A 21,053-nucleotide genomic window follows, 5' to 3' on the forward strand; every position below is an offset into this window, starting at 1 on the left:
GTGTAGAATTCACTACCACAGAAAGTAGTTGAAGCCAAAAACTGTGTGCAGTTTTGGTCACCGCACTTATGCAAGGATATTTTGGCCTTGGAGGGAGTGCAGAGGAGGTTTACTAGGCTGATACCGGAGTTGAGGGGGTTGAGCTATGAGGAGAGGCTGAATAAACTAGGCTTGTACTCGTTAGAGTTTAGAAGAATGAGGGGTGATCTCATTGAGACATATAAGATGATGAATGGGATGGATAGGATAGAGGTGGAGAGACTCTTCCCGCTCAGAAAGGATAGTAGGACTAGGGGGCACAGCCTCAAGATAAAGGGGGGGCGGTTTAGAACGGAGTTGAGGAGGAACTTCTTCACTCAAAGGGTGGTGAATCTCTGGAATTCTCTGCCCGTTGAAGTGGTGGAGGCTGCCTCGCTAAATATTTTTAAGATGCGGGTTGATGGGTTTTTGATAAGCGAGGGGATTAAGGGTTATGGGGAGAGGGCGGGAATGTGGAACTGAGCCACGACAGATCAGCCATGATCTTATTGAATGGCGGGGCAGGCTCGAAGGGCTGGATGGCCTACTCCTGCTCCTATTTCTTATGTTCTTATGTAAAACACTGTGTGATTTCAAGAAGAAATTAGATGTAGCTCTTGAGGCTAAAGGGATATGTGAGGAAGGAGGGATTGGGATATTGAATTTGATGATCAAGATGAATGGTGGAGTAAGCTCGAAGAACCAAATGACCTACTCCTGCTTCCAGTTTCTATGCAACTTTGGATGATGATGCTTTAAAACTGTCAACACACAACAGCAGCGACTTGCAACATAGTGTTTCCTCCTAATTACTGCCAGTTATTAAAAGTAAACAAAGGATTGTTCAGCGGCAGACCGGTAACAAGCATATTTTCCCATTTTCAGCACAATGTTAGGCTTCTCCTCCACATCAGCTACAATGTGTGACCTCCAGCTGTACGTGGCACAGAATTAATGGGAAGTCAGTTAGCACAGACTGGTCTTACTGCTGGATAGTTTCCAGGCAACAAAAGAGAGAGAAAGAACGAGAGCGAGGACAACGCAGAAGAAAAGACAGAGAGGGAAAGAAATAATTTATATAATGTCTTTCACCAGCTCAGAGCTTTTGAAAACGCTTTATAACCAATGTGCTTTTTGTGCCGTGAAGCAGTATTGAAGTGTCACTATTGTGACGGAGGAAATACAGCAGCCAATTTGTACATAGTGTTACGGTGGAAATCAGATTTTTGGCATCCTCACACGCACAGTAAAACATAGAAACCAGTGTTTCCCGATTCTCTCTGGATTTTCCGACTGCGTCTCCATTCTCTCCGAAGGTGAACTCAGGATGAAAATTGCCTGAAATAAGGTATTTTGCTGGACAGCAGTTTAGAGAGAATAGGAGGGGTCCCTTAACATTTTTAATAGTATAGGGAGGTGCCGTGACTTATAAAAGGAGGCACCCATCACAGCCTCCTCACAAACAGCAATGCCAACTGCCCCATCACACTTTCTCATCAACTCTCCAGCCCGGTGAACCACCTAGCGTCTGATCTTTCCAACCCCATGCCTGTTCAACTCACCCTTCCCTGTATTGACCCTGTGGACTCATAGAATTATAGAATCCTACAATGCAGAAGGAGGCCATAAGAACATAACAACATAAGAACATAAGAAATAGGAGCAGGAGTAGGCCATCTGGCCCTTCGAGCCTGCCCCGCCATTCAATAAGATCATGGCTGATCTGTCGTGGCTCAGTTCCACTTTCCCGCCATTCTGCCCATCAAGTCTGCACTGCCCACAATCCCACCCAGGCCCTATCCTCATAACTCCATGCATTTACCCTAGCCGGTCCCCTGACATTAGTGGGCAATTTAGCATGGTCAATGCACCTAACCCGCACATCTTCAGACTGTGGGAGAAAACCGGCGCGCCCAAAGGAAACCCACGCAGACATGGGGAGAACATATAAAGTCCACACAGACAGTGACCCAAGTGGAGAATCAAATCCAGGTCCCTGGTGCTGTGACTCAGTAGTGCTAATCACTATGCTACGGTGTTGCCCCAATGCCCCAGCGATCTAGCTCTCTCTGATCCGCTCCACATCTCCCTCCAGAATATCAATTCGCTCCTGGGCAAGGCCCTCACAATCCATTAGCTTATTGTAGCTAACTGCACCGAGATGATGGGGATCTGGTTGAATGGTGGTGGCAACTTCCCCCTAACTGACGCGTCGCTACTTGATTAAAACCTTTCCCCACTTGCCCCTGCAAAACTGTGGTGGTGGTGGTGGTGTGGCTCTTATAATCGCATCTCATCTTGGTCAGACTCCTTACACCTCTGGCACTTTGAGGCCCTCAGCTTGTTCCATCCTAAACCCTCTGAGTTACCTGAACTCCTCTAACCCCCAACTTCAATAACTCCACTACTGGTAGCCATGCTTTCAGCTGTCTGCATCTTAAACTCTGGAATTCCCTCCCTAAACCTCTCTATCTCTCTTTCTTTCCTTCTAAGTTTAAGACATTCCTTAAAATCTATCTGTCTGTCCTCATATCTTCTTCGGTCTCATTTTCTTTTGTACAATATCTCTGTGAAGTGACTCAGGATCTTTTATCAGGTTAAAGGGTTTTATATATATATGTATATACACAAAGTTGTTTTTGTTGTCAAGTGCTATTGAGGTGTGGTTTATCAGTTTAGTGTATGAGAGGGATGAAATGCTGGTGACATTTTTCATTGTGTGGAAAACGATTCAATAATTAAATCTAGCTCCCTCCTCCACATTTCATTAAAAAGCATTCCATTCCATATTGCCTTGTCTAGTATCATCGCTCATGCCTATTTGCTTTGCAATTGCCTTAATTACAAAAAAAAAGTGCAGGTCATGCAGCGAAAACAGTGAGAACGAACCGAGAAGGTGGGGTGAACGGAAGAAAAGTAAAGAGAGCAATAAATGAATTTGGGATGAGGTTAGTGGGGCAGGGGAGAGCAGAGCAAATAGACTGGCTGGCCAAAGGAAGTAAGAAGCTAATATTCTAGGAATGGGAGAAGAAATCACGCAAACCAGCCTCCTATCCCTGCCTTGGAAAAGCAGCCAGTGTAATCAAGGACCCCACGTACCCAGGACATTCTCTCTTCCACCTTCTTCCATCGGGAAAAAGATAAAAAAGACTGACTCAAGAACAGCTTCTACCCTGCTACCATCAGATTTTTGAAAGGACCTTCTCTGGGGCAGCACTGTGGCACTGTGGTCAGCACTGCTGCCTCACTGTGCCAGGGACCAGGATTCAATTCCCAGCTTGGGTCACTGTCTGTGTGGAGTTTGCATGTTCTCCCCATGTCTGTGTGGGTTTCTTATGGGTGCTCTGGTTTCCTCCCATAGTCCAAAGATGTGCCGGTTAGGTGCATTGGCCATGCTAAATTCTCCCTCAGTGTACCCGAACAGGGGCTGGATTGTGGCGACTAGGGGATTTTCACAATAACTTCATTGCTTTGACAAATAAATAAACGCAGCTGTGACACTACATTCTGTAGTGTCTCTTCTTTCTGTAGTGTCTCTCCTTTCCTTCTCTATGAACGTTACGCTTGGTCTGTATAGAATGCCAGAAACAATACTTTGCAGTGTATTCTAATACATGTGACAATAATAATAAGTCTAATCAAATCGAATCAAGAAAAGGAAGAGAAATGGGTGGGCAGTGAACAACTGGCTGGCTGACAGGGAGAGAAAACAAGTTGATGCAATGAATGTCAGCAATGAGGAAGTATGAGAGCAGTAAATCCACCCTAGAGGGGACATTGGTAGCAGGAAAAGCAGATAGACAGATGAGTAAAATTTTTGCGCAGCACTTTGGGAATAAAGCACCTACTTTCCAATTCACGCACTGTTAAAACATATTGTCAAAGCGTACTGGATGCAACTCAACTCTGTTCCAGCCAGACGACAGGACACAGAATACCCGATGCTTATTCTGGTTCCAATGAATTCCCATTTGCACAGGAGTCTGTACAATTTTAGTCACTCGAACCAGGATTTCAGAGCTTCTCGCATAGATTTTTGCATAAATCTGCAGCCTTACACTGGCTGAGACTCATTTGAAATGAATTCTGCAATGCAAAATGCTGTTCAATAATGCATTACAGCACATGCATACATGATGTTCAATAATATATGAACACCTGCAATTCATAGAAAGCATCTAATATTTAACAAGCCACGGCGCACTGGGTTTTATTTCATACAGCACGACTGATCCCAAATTTAGAACTTGAAATGTGTTTCAAGAAATAGAAGGCATTCTGTCATAGATCTCCTTCCTCTTGGTCATGAATAATTTAAATAAGTTTCCCCAGGCATTAATCAACAGAAATACAAAATCACATTTAATTTCCATCTCTCTCAAATCCTAATCTTTACATCCTCTTTTATATCTTAAGTTGGAAACAAAGTGAAGGAGGTAAAGAACAACTCTGAAATTTAGTGGCAGTAATTTGTTTCCAGGAGGAGATTGGATTGATTTTAAATGCACTCTGCTTTCATTGCCTTGAGAAGTCAATGCTTCGTGCATTCCAGCTAGATCCTTCAACCCCCATAGCGTTGTCTATAATTTAACCATAAAAATCCCCGCGCCAATTTATTTGTATTTCCTGAGCTGGTGTTAGAACAGAATGACCAGCTTTAATTCACTTCACAATAATATATCTACTGCGGATTGCCACACATGTCTTTGCTGATGGGTGTATAAGAGAAAAAACAGGAAAATTGTGTCTTTAAACGAGGAAGCTGCAGTGGATTGTGCAAAGGTGAAGACTTGGTGACAGTTGGTGGGATTCTCCCAAAAGAAAGCCACGTGCCCAAATGGGTGGGAAGACGGGAGTAGTTCCTGCCAGTCTTTTTTGGGCGTACTTACTTGAATGAATTTCCAACACTCTGTGCATCACAGAGTCTTTTAGAGAGATTCACACTGGAAAGCAGGGTCGGGGGGGAGCAGTTATAGACACTGCTGGTGGGAACCTCTCCCAGTGGAGAGGGATTCGAACAGGCTCACAGACTACACCTCCCCAGGCCTGCTAATCATATGGAAATTGCTGTTTCCATATGGTAATCAGCTCCAGTGCAGAGTTATTGCACTTAAAAAAGTGTTTGGGGGGGGCTCATAATGACACTGCGGGTTCCCTGTTGCTGTCTCCCAGCCTCTGCACTACTCGAGAATCCCAACCTGTTTTTTCCACTTTAAATTGTATTTTTGTGTGACAATCTTGCTGTGGTTGTGCACCGTGCGATGCTTCTAACTTCTACCGAGTTCTGGATAGTTGTGGATGCTCGCACCACCTCCCACGAGGAGACTGCAGCAAGCTCAGTTCCAGGGATATAATAAACCGTGAGCTGGATCTTGTTGGAGTGACGGTGGCCCCCATTGGCTGGCCAGAAAGCTGGAGGCAATCCCCCACCTTTTGGGGGGGAGCCCCGACTGGATTCTGCGGTAATCGCCCCAGCCCAGTGAGTTGCTGCTCATTCCTTGAAGGGACAAGATCCCACCCCTGGCCAGCCAGAGGACACAGTAAGGAGTCTCACAACACAGGTTAAAGTCCAACAGGTTTATTTGGTAGTAAAATCCATTAGCTTTCGGAGTGCTTGCTGCCAGAGGACCATCAGCTCTTCAGTCTCAGCAGTGCTGCTGGGAGCAGTGGCCACTGCTGGAACTGCACCCTAGCTGAGAGGCTCAGCGAACGAGGACGTGCGGGTGAGGGCCAAAGGGATGAGTAAATGTGCACAAAGGCTGATGGGTCTTTGGGTTGTTGTATTGCTGCAAACTGCGTGCAGCCACAGTGCTAAAAATGTTGGCATTTGCTAACATTGACGCTAATTCCTCCAGACCTACGTCGGAAAATGTCCCCACTCTCTCAGCTCTTCGAACAAAGAATGAACAGCAGCACAACACGGGGACGGGCCCTTCAGCCCTCCAAGCCTGTGCCGATCATGATGTCTGCCTAAAGTAAAACCCTTATCAGGTCACCCCTCAACCTCCCTGATATAGTCCCAACAGGCCCGATTTGACCATTGCGTCTCGTCCGAAAAACTTGGTAAAGTCGGGCGTGAGGCGATTAGCGCGATCTGTGCTCGCACAGATGCCCACTTTACCAAGGCCTGAAAATGGCCGGGATCCGGGATGCGCTTGAAATGGGCGCGATGTCAATTTAAATGTATTTGCACGCGTTCAAATTGACTTACTGAGCTCAACGCCCAATCTGAGCAGCATTTACCCCTTTACCGCCGCATTCACCCATCCAGATTGAGCGCGAAACAGACCTGCTCGGTAAAGGTCTGCTTTGGGTGCTCCAGCTTCTGAAGCGGTAAGTTCAGAGTTTCCGGCAGCTCTCTAACTCAGATCGGGGTGGGGGGTGGGGGGGGGGGTGGAATCGAGGAGGTGGGCCAGATCATTCTCTGATGGGGCGGGGGGGGGGGAGGGGTGGGTTCGATGTAGCTCTGGTGGAGGGGAGGGAGGGGGAGTGAGGAGGGAGGCCAGATCATTCTCTGGTGGGGGGTAGGGGGAGGGGGGGAGGCCGGATGGTTCTCTGGTGGGGGGTAGGGGACTGGAAACCAGATGCATCTCTGTTTGGTGGGGGGGTGGGGGGTCGCAGGGAGGTAGGGTCAGAGGTCAGCTGCCATTCTGTGAGCGATCGTTGGGGGGGGGGGGAAAGGGGGCAGGGGTCACCATTTGTCTGGGTTGGCTGGGGTGAGTGGATAAGGGGGGACAGTTGTTTTGTGGGGCAATGTCTGTGGGGGGGTGGGGGGCGATGCCTGTGAGGGCCAGCGCCCTCGGGCCGCTTTATATACTTATTGCATCCCGGGAGCGCTGTGACAGGGGCGTGTTTTTCAATTTTTGTTTTCACTGCGCACGCGCAGTTCAAAACTCCGATCGGAGTTGCAGCGTTTCAGGTGCTCTAAGCCCCGTCCACAGCGCGATTCAGACCAGCAATTTTTTTTTTCAGGCTGAGTGTGTACGGGGACACCTGAAAGCAGGTTTCCAAGCCCAGATTCAGCACTTAGAATGAAAACGGTAAAATCAGGCCTGACGTTGTATAAATCTTTAGAGTCAGAACACATTCTCCCTCCTTCACTGTTTGTCTTTACTATGTTTATCATCCCTCTGATCCTTGGCTTAGTTTTTGATTTCACTGCGTCAGTTTTCTCCACGCTAACTTCCTTCTAGCTGATCACGGCCTTTAGTGACTATTGCTTCCCCTTGGTGTGTAGCTGTTGGGTTGGCTTTAGACATACAATCCATTTTTCAAAAAATGTGCAACTTTAATTTCTAAATGCTTCAGCACACCTTCTGTCATTTTTAGTCAATTATTGCCAGCGACTGTGTGACTGAATTTGATCAGTCCTTAGTTATTGTCGAATTTGAAAGCCAGGAGCTGGCTGCTGCAGTATTTAGAATTACAGATTTTAGACTTTCCATTCACATATTTCTCGGCTTGACAGTAGGCCCAGAGTACATTGCTGAGCTTGCATTACAATCACACAGTCTGCTGCCTAGCTTCATGTAAATGACTGTGGCATGGCACCGTGTCTATCTTAAAGTAAACAGCTCTGTTCACCGAGAGGTTGACTGTCATTCAATGCCATCTGATTCTCTTCCAATCTCTGCCGCACTGAACTTTCTCTTTCATTCTTTTGCTCATTGGACAAGAATGTTTCAGCTTTTGCTTTGCAAATTTCGCAGAGAAATCAACGGCAGGGATTCTGGGGCCCTACCACGAGGTGTCTCCCCTGTGATGTTACTGTGCCTTAAAGAAATGTTCCTTCACGGGATGTTGTCAACACTGTGTCATCTGTAACTGATGCCCTTTATTGCAGCTGAGGCAGCATAATTGATATCATGCTGATTTTAATCTAGACTAATGCATTGTCCTGTGGTTTAATGGTCCTTTGGGGATTGCTGAATGGAGCTTGATTTGGGGGTAATTGACAGGTCAGGTGACATGCCTGGGGGCAGTTTTTAAACAGAAAAGTCCAAGTTTTAGCTGTTTTATTCAGGAGTAGCTGGAAGTGGAGAGAAGAAACAGTGCTCTTTCCCTTCCACTGGAGTTGGAGATCTTAGTTTTGTTTCTCAGTTGCTGCTAGAACTGTATCTCCCTCTCCCTAGAGGCTTTTTGGAAAGTTCCAGGACTGGGAAACCTCAGCGATTTAAACCATCATTCAAAGGACCAATTCACAGTGGGTGTTAAAAAGCTCAAAACCCACCATCACGTGAGCATACATGTTCCTGTGCCAAGTCTGAGGGTGTGTGTCTTTGGAATACTGTTTAACTTGGAACAACATAGGTAGCCAGCTGTTAAGGTTTATGCTGTTTTATGTTTAGTTCTTGTTAATGGTAAAAACAATGCTAAATCTTTTTGTTATATTTTAACCGTGTTCTTAAATAAACTTTGTTTGATAAAAGCTTCCTAGTGGGTCATTTGAATCATACCTGGAGTTAAACCGTTGTAAGATCACCCGTGCCAAAATTATGTAAAACTTGGGTCTAAAGTTATGTTTATTTATTAGTGTCATAAGTAGGCTTACATTCTCATTGCAATGAAATTACTGTGAAAATCCTCTAGCCACCATACTCTGGTGTCTCTTCGGGTGCACTGAAGGGGAATTTAGCATGGCCAATGCACTTAACCAACACATCTTTCAGACTGTGGGAGGAAACCAGAGCACCCAGAGGAAATCTACACAGACAGGGAGAGCGTGCAAACTCACTGCACAGACAGTGACCTAAGCCAGGAATCGAACCCAGGTTATTGTTGCTATGAGGCAGCAGTGCTAACCACTGTGCCATCATGCTAACTCTGTAAAACATCTTGGAGTTTCTGGTTGGGGTCGTAACCACCATCCCCCCCTCCCTTCCCCTGGCAAATGTGGCAGACCATTTGATTTGCCGTTGATTTCAGGGGACAATAATATTTCACTGGGCAGGAGAGCAACTACTAAAGGAACTCCAAAAGGTCGTGAATATAATCCAATCCATCACACAAACAGCCTCCAATTGACTCTGTCTACACTTCCCACTGCCTCAGCAAAGCAGTCAGCATAATTAAGGACACCACACACCCGGGGCATTCTCTCTTTCACCTTCTTTCTTTGAGAAAAAGATACAAAAGTCGGAGATTATGTACCAACCGACTCAAGAACAGCTTCTTCCCTGCTGCTGTAGGACTTTTGAATGGACTTACCTTGCATTAAGTTGATCTTTCTCTATACCCTAACTATGACTGTAACACTACATTCTGCACTCTCTCATTTCCTTCTCTATGAACGGTATGTTTTGTCTGTATAGCACACAAGAAACAATACTTTTCACTGTATGTTAATACATGTGACAATAATAAATCAAATCAATTCTTTCCCTATCTGCGTGCAATTACTTTCAGCTGTATTCAACGTCCTGAATGCGAAGGCTATCTCTTCACCTGTGGGCATTCAGTGGGAAGCCACCACCCCAATGCCATAAGATGAAACATCACATGCCAACTGTAGGGGTAAATTTGGATCAAAATGTGTGAGGACTTCTTTGGCTTTGGTTTTGGCTTGCGTGAATGCTCTCTCCACCCATTTCACTTTTTATTTTGGCACTGCAGATTGTTCAAGGTTTTTAGAATAGTCATCAGATTGGGGAAAAACCTTCCGCAGTAATTTAGTAAGCCTAAGAAAGATAGACGTTGGTTCACATTCTGAGATGTGAGTGCCTCAGAAATGGCTTTGACTTTCAAAGGCAACTTAGCATCAATGACACATCCCAGATATTCAATCAAAGATTGGAAAAGTGTGCATTTGTCTTTTTGGACTCTTAATCCAAAATCTTCTAGTCTCTGGAGTGTGGCATCTAGGTTGCCTCATTTCTTTTTCCAGTGACCAGGATGTCACTGAAGTAACACTGGACTCCATCTAGTCTGCTTACGATTTGGTCCATAGTTTGTTGGAACACCACTGGTACGGAAGTGATATCAGATGGTAATCTTGGATATCGAAATAATCCTTTATGTGCCGCAATCATCAAAGTGTTGTAAATCTGGATTCACGATCATTTTATCATATGCTTGACTGAGATCAATTTTACTGAAGTGTTAACCTCCACCCAACCAACAAATAAGTCTTTGAATTATGAGTAGAATGAGTGGAATGGTACTGTGAAGGTTTACCAGGCTAATTGTTATTTGAAGAGAGACTAAATTGATTCGGATTATATTCACTGGAATTTAGAAGAGTGAGAGGGGATCCCATGGAAACTTATAAAATGCTAACAGGGTCAGACAGGATAGATTCAGAAAGAATTCTTTGATTTGAATTTTTTATTGTCACATGTATTAGCATACAGTGAAACGTATTGTTTCTTGTGGGCTATACAGACAAAGCATACCGTCCATAGAGAGGGAGAGTGCAGAATGTAGTGTTACAGTCATAGCTAGGGTGTAGAGAAAGATCAACTTAACGCAAGGTAGATCCATTCAAAAGTCTGATGGCAGCAGGGAAGGAGCTGTTCTTGAGTTGGTTGGTAGTTTGAGGATAAGGGGTAAACCTTTTAGAATTGAGAAATTGCTTCACCCAGAGGGTTGTAAATGTGTGGAATTCACTACTACAAAAAGTAGTTGAGGCCAAAGGGTTGTCTGATTTCAAGAAGAAATTAGATAAAACTCTTGAGGCTAAAGGGGTCAAGGGATATGGGGGGAAGGAGAATCAGGCCTACCCCTGCTTCTAGTTTCTATGCTCTACACACAGTTGCCCAATCATTCAGATTAATGGGTTTGAGGACTCCCATTTTAACCAGGCATTCTATCTCCACCTTAGATCTGATTGTGTACAGCACTGATCTAGACATTAAGCATCTTGCCTGGCTTTCTTCCTCGATCTTCAACTTTACTGAGATATCCATCATGCTTCCCAGCTCTCTGTTGAATACAATGGGGTGCTTCTTCAAGACGTTGGGTAGTCTGATTCGGTACCGTGGCCCAATTTAGTCTGAACTTATCCAGCCAGGTCCTTCTCATTAGTCCTAGATAATTTCCTTTGACTATGTGCAAGGACAAATCTGTAGTCAGTCCATTTAGTTACACCGTTACATCAATATGGTCCCTCAATGGAACTGATTCCCCAATGATGGCTTTAGGTTGCTTGCAGCAGTGTTCCTTAGAATAATCTCTAAATTCCTGGATATTAGAGTCATAGAGGTTTACAGCATGGAAACAGGCCCTTTGGCCTAACTTGTCCATGCCATCCTTTCTTTTTAAACCCCTAAGCTAGTCCCAATGGCCCGTATTTGGCACATATTGCTCTAACCCATCTTACCCATGTAACTGTCTATAGAGTTATAGAGTCAGATTCCTGGACAATCCAAGAAGATTGGCAATTCTAGATCCATCCCACTGGATTGCTGTTCAACTGCTGATGCCAAAAGCTAACTCACAATGTATGAATCTAATCTCTGACCAGCTAGCTGGATGGAATATTGCTAAATCTTTGCATTCAGCCTTTCTGTAAATAATTCCCACTTCTTAGTTCCTCAGTTATAGACTGCATAGTGACTTAAGTTGTAGTACATGTACATTAATCACAGAATCACAAAATAGCCCCATCCAGTCTGCATTGATGCATGAAATGCCCTGGCCTGCCCACCTGATCCCACTTGCCAGCACTTGGCCCATAGCCTTGAATGTTACGGCGTGTCAAGTACTCATCCAGGTATTTTATAAAGGATGTGAGGCATCCCGCCTCCACCACTCTCCCAGGCAGTGCATTCCAGACCGTCACCACCCTCTGACAAAAAGATTTTTTCTCGAACCCCCCGAAACCTCCCATCTCTCACTTTTAACTTGCGTCCCCTCATAAGTGACCCTTCAACTAAGGGGAACAGCTGCTCCCTATCCACCCTGTCCTTGCCCCTCATAATTTCAATCAGATCGTCCCTCGGTCTTCACTGCTCTGCTCATTAAGGCTGCTCAGTCATTATAGTCTTTTTGGGAGGGCAGAATATCTAAATATACAATTGACATCCATTTTCAACTGCAAGAAAAATCAATTTTGACATACTTGAGAGTGTTCAAGATGCAATGTTCCTTTCAGTCAAGTTAAATTAGTTTAAATAAAGCAATTTTTCCAGACCCATGGTCGATGGGGCAAATAATTGTGCTTTCACGGAAAGTCTTCTCCGTTTATGTATTCTGAGAAATACATTGAATGTTCTCCATCATTACCTTTTATCAAAAAAAGAGAATGTTTTTTTGCAAACAGAGTTCACAAGCCTCACAAGATTAGAAAAATAATAATTCCCCACTCCCTACATGCTTATAGGATTGGAAGGGCCCCCCAGCACGGTAGCACAGTGGTTACCACTGCTGTTTCGCAGCTCCAGGGACCTGGGTTCGATTCCCAGCTCGGGTCACTGTCTGTGTGGAGTTTGCACATTCTCTCCGTGTCTGTGTGTGTGTTTCCTCCGGGTGCTCCGGTTTCCTCCCACAGCCCAGTGATGTGCGGGTTAGGTTGATTGGCCATGCTAAAATTGCCCCTTAGTGTCCTGAAATGCGTAGGTTAGAGGGTTTAGTGGGTAAAATATGTAGGGACATGGGGGTAGGGCCGGTGTGGGATTGTAGTCGGTGCAGTCTCGATGGGCTGAAGGGCCTCTTTCTGCACTGTAGGATTCTATGATTCTATAAAAAAAGGTAATTGATTCAGAGTCAATTAGCAAGCAGAATTATTCATGCAAGAATTTGGAATCTACACCTAGTGCCCCTTGGAATAGGTATTGTGGGAAGCAGATGCATTCACTTTGGACTCAGGCTGAAGTCAGTTGATCATCTCTCCACAGAATTATGTTGTAAATGATCTTAAAAGGTAGAAATGGATGGCTGTTAGGGTATATATTTGCCTTTATATTGTATGTGTGCAGGTACGGTTTGATTACTACAGATCCTTTATCCAAAAACTAAACACATTGAAAACCCGCACGTTTGTTTTGAACTCTCATCGATATTCACCGCAGGAAGTCCGTGACCTGTGCTGACACGACCTGAGCCTCTCAACGCCACCCCTGACCTTTATCGTGGCAACTCCCTGACCCAAGCTGACATGACCCAAAACAACACGAACCTCACTGACCCCCGACATTTATCGTGGTAAGTTCCTGGCCCAAGCCAACACAAACCTCACTGACTGTACCTGACCCTTATCGCAGGTGCCCCTGACCTGAACTGAGACAACCCAAGCTAACCACACCTGACCTTGAGCATTGGAAATCTCTGACCTGAGCTGACACAAACCTCGCCAACCTCATCCAACCTTTAGCACAGGAAGTCTTGTTGTTTGTCTGCTCATTAACACTCTGATCCCTCACATACAAACAGATGGTGCTATGGGTATGAACTTATTACTAATGCCTGGTATTTATTACTCAATGATACACCTTACATTTCTAGTAATTTTTATTTATCCCACACCTGACATTCCCCTTTTGGGCAGAACAGTGGCACAGTGGACCCGGATTCAAATCTGGCCTTGGGTGACTGTGTGAAGTTTGCACATTCTTGCCATGTCTGCGTGGGTTTCCTCCGGGTGCTCCGATTTCCTCCAAAAATGTGCGGGTTACGTTGACTGGCCATGCTAAATTTCCCCTTAATATCCCAAGGTGCGTAGGTTAGATGGATTATAACATTGTAGGAAGGACGTGAACACACTGGAAGGGTTGCAGGAGGGATTCACCAGGATGTTGCCTGAGATGGAAGTTAGGTTGGATTGTTTTTGTTGGAGCGGAGAAGACTGAGGGGTGACTTGATTGAGAATTCTGGAATTCTCTGCCCGTTGAAGTGGTGGAGGCTGCCTCGCTAAATATTTTTAAGACGCGGGTTGATGGTTTTTTGATAAGAGAGGGGATTAAGGGTTATGGGGAGAGGGCGGGAATGTGGAACTGAGCCACGACAGATCAGCCATGATCTTATTGAATGGCGGGGCAGGCTCGAAGGGCTAGGTGACCTACTCCTGCTCCTATTTCTTATGTTCTTATGTTCTTATTATTATGAGGGGCAAGGACAGGATGGATAGGGAGCAGCTGTAAGGTCAGTTACAAGGGGACACAACTTAAGGTTTAGTGGGTATTTGAGAAAAAACTTTTTTACCCCGAGGGTGGTGATGGTCTGGAGGCGGGATTCCTCACATCCTTTAAGAAGTACCTGGATGAGGGCTTGACATGCCATAACATTCAATGCTATAGGCCAAGTGCTGACAAGTGGGATTAGGTGGGCAGGTCAGGGCATTTTGTGCCTCGGTGCAGGCTTGACGGGCTGAATGGCCTCGTCAGCGCAGTAGTATTAGCTATGGTAAATGTATGGGGTTACGGGGAGAGAGAGAGCCTGAATAAGATACTCTGTCAGAGAGTTGGTGCAGATGGGCTGAATGACCTCTTCTTCATTGTAGGATTCTATGATTCGACTTTTGACTATAGCTAGCTTAGGCTTCGGCTATTATAATGTAAGTAATACTAGGCCTATGTGCAACATTCAAAAACTAAAATCTCAAATTCTGAAACTCGATCAACCCTGAGGTTTTTGGATAAAGGATATTTGACCTGTAGGATGCAGCTTTTCATATATCTCTGCAATTAATTCGATGTGGATTGCATCAGAAAAAAAACACCCAGCACATGACCTGCTGAATCTTTGCTAATTTTCAGCAGTGCGATTTTCTTAATGTATTATCAACTGTCTCAACAGCGAGGTTATCTCAGCAAGGAGATGAGGCAATTGAGACGTTAACATGTTTTGGGTGACAGTGTGGGAAGGATGTGTTAGAAGTAAGGAGATTCGTGGTTGAGTGTTTCCAAAGCAATGTCAAGTTTAATGTTTATTCATTAGTCACAAGTAGGCTCACATTAACACTGCAATGAAGTTACGGTGAAACTCTCCTAGTCACCACACTCCGGTGCTTGTTTGGGTCAATGCATCTAACCAGCATGTCTTTCAAACTGTGGGAGGAAACCGAAGCATCTGGAGGAAACCCATGCAGACATGGGGAGAATGTGCAAACTCCACACAGACAGTGCCCCAAGCCAGGAATCGAACCTGGGTCCCTGACGCTGTGAGGCAGCAGTACTAACCACTGTACCACTGTGCAATATTTGGCAGAAAGCAAAACGAAACAGACCAATTGCTGCAGCACTGCTTAATTTATTGAGATATTCAATTAAGATCATTATTCATTGGAAAATTACATGAAATTACTTTTGATTGTTTTCTTGGATTGAGAGATTATAAATTTTTCTAACCTTGCCTCTGTACTGAAAAGCAGCTCTTCATTTAAGTGATGAAGTTAAAGATGCCTCAAACATATACTGGGACTCACTAAGGCCACATTGCGTGATACCGCATTAGGAACCAACTCCTTAAGTAGCGAATTAATTACAATCAGGAAAAAATGTGTTTAACTACGAGCACTAATACCCCTGAGAATTAGAGAATAAGTCAAGACTAATGGACTATTTTAAAAGGGTGGCACGGTAGCATAATGGTTAGCACTGCTGTCTCAGAGTGCCAGGAACATGGGTTCAATTCTGGCCTTGGGTGACTGTATGGAGTTTGCACATTCTCTCTGTGTTTGTTCCAGTTTCCTCCCACAGTCCAAAGATATACAGTTTAGGCCATGCTAATATGCCCCTTAGCGTCCTAAGATGTGTAGGTTATATGGATTAGCTGTGTAAATACATGGAGGTAACAGAGATAGAGCAGGGGAGAGGACTTGGGTAAGATGCTCTGTCAGAGAGTCAGTGCAGACTCAAGGGGCTGAATGGCCTCTTCTGTACTGTAAGGACTCTATCATATCTTGATGTCAGCTGTGTGAATCCATCATGATCAAGGTGGTAGATGTTGTTCAATTATGTTTCTAATGTAGTCTACAGCCGGACTCTCTGACGTCCTGTCATTTCTCTTTACCTGTCCTTTTAAAATACAACTAAACAGGCCATGTACTGATTTCATTTCTCCTCTGTGAAGCAATAGGCTTACTTAAGACACTACATAAATGCATTGTTAGAAAGGATGGTGAAAGAATCCAGCCAGTGATCCACTAAGCAAGTGTTTTTCTCATTCATTCATGGAACGTAGGCATCACTGGCTGGGCCAGCACTTATTACCCATCCCTATGGCTTTTGAACTGAACAGTAGCTTGCTACACTATTTCAAAGGCGATTTAAAGAGTTAACCACAGTGCTGTGGATCTGGAGTCACATGTAGGACAGACTAGGTTAAGGATGGCAGAGTTAAAGGATATTGGTGAACCAGATGGGTTTTTATGACAATTGACAATGCTTTCACAATCGTCATTAGGCTTTAAATTCCAGATTTTCATTAAATACAAATTCCACCATCCATTCAAACCTGGGTCCCATGATTACTAGTCCATTGACACTACTATTATGCCAGTATATTGCTTATAAAACAACTGTATCTTTATTAAAACAATGGACAGCACACCACTGCATATATAGATTTGCATATGAACATTGAAGGGATATTACTAAAAGTAAATTACTGCAGATGTTGGAATCTGAAACCAAAGGAGAAAATGCTGGAAAATCTCAGCACGTGTGGCAGCATCTATAAGGAGAGAAAAGATGACCCTTTCAGAGTCATCTGGGTTTTGAGCCAGATGACCCTTTGTCAAAGCTAAAAGGCAGAGGAGTTTGGCCATTCACAGCTTCTATTCTCTCTCTGAACAGTCATTAGCACCCCTTAGCCTTTCCCCTTGTTTTTGTGGCTATGACTCATTCCCTCACCCTACAGTATAAATATCTCCCATTTTCTGTGACTTCTGGCTTTGTCAAAGGTTTGTCTGGACTCGAAACATTGGGTTTTTTTCTCTTCTCACTGATACTGCCAGACCTGCTGAGATTTTCCAGCATTTTCTCTTTTGGTCAAGGGATATCAGCGGCGGACAGTTCTAACAAGGTGAATATATAAATATAGTCAGACATGCAGTGATTCATTCCACCAGGCCCATTATCCCTCTGAGGTTCAATTCTGATCATTTTGCTTTATGGTTCTCAGAAATTGCTTTCGGGTTTCCAGCATAAGTTTGTCAGATGTACACGTTTCCGAAGTAGATAAGGTAAAGTGAATTTAAATGATGCGCACCCATTCCAGTTGAGGCTAATCAGGACAATTAGAACATAGAACATTACAGCGCAGTACAGGCCCTTCGGCCCTCAATGTTGCGCCGACCAGTGGAACCAATCTAATGACCCTCTAACCTAAACTACTCCAATATTATCCACATGCCTATCCACTGACCATTTGAACGCCCCTAAAGTTGGCGAGTCCACAACTGCTGCAGGCAGGGCATTCCACGCCCTTACTACCCTCTGAGTAAAGAACCTACCTCTGACATCCGTCATATATTTATCACCCCTCAATTTAAAGCTATGGCCCCACGTGTTAGCCATCACCATCCGAGGAAAAAGGCCCTCACTGTCCACCCAATCCAATCCTCTGATTATCTTGTATGCCTCAATTAGGTCACCTCTTAACCTTCTTCTCTCTAACAAAAACAACCTCAAGTCCCTCAGCCTTTCCTCATAAGACCTTCCCACCATGCCGGGCAACATCCTGATAAATCTCCTCTGCACCCTTTCCAATGCTTCCACATCTTTCTTGTAATGTGGCGACCAGGACTGTATGCAATACTCCAAGTGCGGCCGCACCAAAAGAGCTGAGGTCCACTTGAAACACCAGCTCTTTTCTCTCCTTACAGATGTTGCCAGACCTGCTGAGATTTTCCAGCAGTCTCTCTTTTGCTTTCAGATTCCAGCCTCTGCAGTAATTTGCTTTTTATCATTTTGCTACAATAACTGTTTGCAAAAGGAGCTCTTGCTCATACCCAACAATGACTCATCATTCAAAAGGAAATGCACTTAAACTTCAATCAGAGCAACCATATTTCTTCCAAGTGTAATAGGTGACATTTTGTGCTGGAAAACGGGGCCCACATTCTGCAGCTACTCCCTGTGAGTGAGTGCTCATTACAGGTGAAAATCTATTCTGAGAGGGAACCATAAAAGGAATTTTGCACATAACGTAAATCAGGAAAATGGGTTTGAAATCTAGGGAGGTGAGTTACATCAACTTTACAGGCAAGGTATGTAAAAAATATTACAACATATTTAAACTCCACATGTTACAACTGACCGACATTTATGTGAGAGCTTACATGGTGCATTGACAGATTATTCAACCCTTATTCAAGGCAAATCTGTTGTCATCTGGGCTTCATACTAGAACACTTCCGACAGGAGAAACCTAAAAAGCAACCATGTATAGGAACCATATCAGACTTTACCCTCCCTAAGCCAGGGGAATTAAGTTCCGAATTCTTCCAGCCACCTTGTCTGAGAACTGCGCACTCATTATAGATGGATTGTGGCTAGCACCTACCTCGGTCTTGTAGCTCACTAGGCAGCATCTCTACCTCCAAGCCAAATTCTAGGTTCAATTCCCACTCCAGAACTTGTTGGCCATGAGGGAGTGTTCATGATGCAGTTGAACCGGTTGATGTGCAACCTTCGAATCCTTCCAACACTATTCCCCACAGGGGAAATTGTACGTTAAGATACGAAACAAGCCTAGTTTGCATAGATTGGCTCCTCTCTATCTCAGCCTGGCTGATGTCCCAGTGGAGTATTACTTTGATCAAAGACAACGCTAAGGAGTTGTGTACATTACTAAATTTGATTAACCAAGGTTAGCAGCTGAGTAAACTCTGATTAGCAAAGCAGAGAGACGGAGCATAACATTGAAACTGAAAACTTTGCAGTTTCATTGTGCCTGATCAGAATGTAGCCCGTGCCCTGTGATTGGGATGCAGCTCCTTGAAGCTACATCTCTGCTTTTGACATTAATCATGATGTGGAGATGCCGGCATTGGACTGGGGTAAACACATTAAGAAGTCTCACAACACCAGGTTTAATCCAACCAGTTTATTTGATAGTAATCCCACAAGCTTTCTCTGATCAGAACCTTCCACACACCTGACAAAGGAACACCGTTTCCGAAAGCTTGTGGGATTACTGTCAAATAAATTGGTTGGATTTAAACCTGGTGTTGTGAGACTTCTTACTATGACATTAATCCACAGGCATAAGGGTGTCCTGAAGAAACAAGATCTGGATTTATATAGATTAACCAAGGCAGATTCTTACTGTTGTCTATCACAATGACAGGTGCTGGATTGAATGTAAATGCACACTGCACATACACACATGTGTGTTTGATATATATGTGCATACACATTGTAATATGTGTATGGTATATATGTGTGTGCAATGTCAATGACAGGTGCTGGAATGGATGTATCTGCACACTACACATACACACATGTGGTTGATATATATGTGTGTACGTGGTAATACGTGTGTGTTGTACATATATATGCAATGTGCACACTACACACATACAAACACAAATGTATACTCACAAATGTGGTTCAATCATCCCACATGAATCCAGTTTTTAAATTTACATCTCTTACAATGAACATTATTGATAAATTCATTCCTTCTCAGCTGCTGGAATGTAGCTGATATGTTTGCCTATTTGATTTCAGATGGCTTACTAACAAATTGATCAAAAGACGAATCTAAGTACAAAGCCAGGTGTCACAAGCAATTTCTGATTCGTTCTTGCCACGACCAAAGAATGACTGTGTGTGTGTGTGTGTGTGTGGGAGAGAGAGAGTTGCTCCCTTGGGGGGAGCAGGTCTATTCAAACTCGTGCAATGAAAAAGGTCAACATTACTGTAAACTCCTCGGATCCCACTTATTGAATAAAATGCATCAATTTTGCAAAACGCCAAGAGGGAGAGGGAAGAAACAAGCCGGCTGGTCCTAAATCGATCCTGACAGTCTTCCACAAATTAACAACCCAAAAACAGTTTAATAAGCAGTTTCTCTTGTCTAACCAACAATAAAATGAATCAAAACTTCCAGATTAGTCTATTCACGCAAGGTGACCAATGCAGAAAATCAGAGAGGCAGGATGTATAAGTTGGGTACAGGGGCAACCTGGGATATAAGAGATTGGTGGGGGAAAAAAAAATCAAAGTGAATTCACTCTGCTTGGAAAATTATGTTGTGCCAAGACAATCTTTTGTTTCAGTCCTGGTTTTTAATGGTGAGAGCACAGTGGGGGAACAGCAACACTTTATATGTATACAGAACGCTCACACAAGACCTTAAGGACACAGAGGGAATTGACAAGAATTCCAACCTGTGTTTGTACGAAACGCAAGTCCCCCCCCTCCCCAGCTCCCCACTGATGGACATGCTTTCAAACGGCGATACATCATCAGCTCAAGGCTGCGTTCCCACTTACCTTTATGGCGAAAAGGAAACAAGCGATAAAAAGCACCATTGAGCAAACGGCTCCTCTTTGCAGGTCCCAATGCATTTAACAGGGATGGAGAGATGTGGTGGCAGGAGGATGCGCTGCTGACACAGACAATGGCGTTTTGCTGCAGCATCGGATCACTCGCACTGTCTCCGCTGCCTCTGCATGCTGCACACTGCCTTTCAGCTGGATGTCCCTCCCTTCACTCTCACTGTCACGACCACCGCCTGTGGCTCACAGCCACCGCAAAAACAACAACAAATGATGGACTTTGTTATTGTCCTCAACGGTTCTTATGCCCCGCACTTAGCTGGCGTACTGATCATCTCCTGCTTGTGATCCCTCCATCAGTGTGTGTGTGTGTGTTGCATTTGATCAATGGGCAGGGAGAATCCCCACACAAAAAGCTCATTCTCCTTGCTCTAACCCCGCCTCTCTCTCCTCTCCCTCTCCTCCAGGGAGACTGTGTGGCTCCTCCAGCCTGGAACCAAGAGTGCGGCCCTATTCAAAACATCCCTCCCCACAGTTTGCAGTTCCATTAACTGATCCTTCTATCATCTAATGTACAGCAAGAATCATCCAGAGAGAGAGAAAAAAAGATTGCAATTCAGAGGGGAATGGGGTAATTGTCAGAATGTCTCAC

The 21,053-nt window shown here is 44.4% G+C and overlaps 1 protein-coding gene across 2 annotated transcripts in view; it reads right to left on the reverse strand.

The window, feature by feature from the left end:
* ptpro (protein tyrosine phosphatase receptor type O) overlaps positions 1–20,771 on the reverse strand; it is a 162,955-nt gene extending 142,184 nt beyond the window's left edge. For both annotated transcript variants that reach the window (XM_080207253.1, XM_080207252.1), the window contains exon 1: positions 20,396–20,771. In XM_080207253.1, the coding sequence (XP_080063379.1) occupies positions 20,396–20,470 (75 nt within the window). In that variant the 5' untranslated portion in view covers positions 20,471–20,771. The remainder of the gene's footprint in view (positions 1–20,395) is intronic.
* Between the last annotated feature and the right edge of the window lie 282 nt (positions 20,772–21,053).

The sequence above is a fragment of the Carcharhinus amblyrhynchos genome, chromosome 19, assembly GCF_965287045.1.
Source record: "Carcharhinus amblyrhynchos chromosome 19, sCarAmb.v2.hapA, whole genome shotgun sequence".
Taxonomy (NCBI): Eukaryota; Metazoa; Chordata; class Chondrichthyes; order Carcharhiniformes; family Carcharhinidae; genus Carcharhinus; species Carcharhinus amblyrhynchos.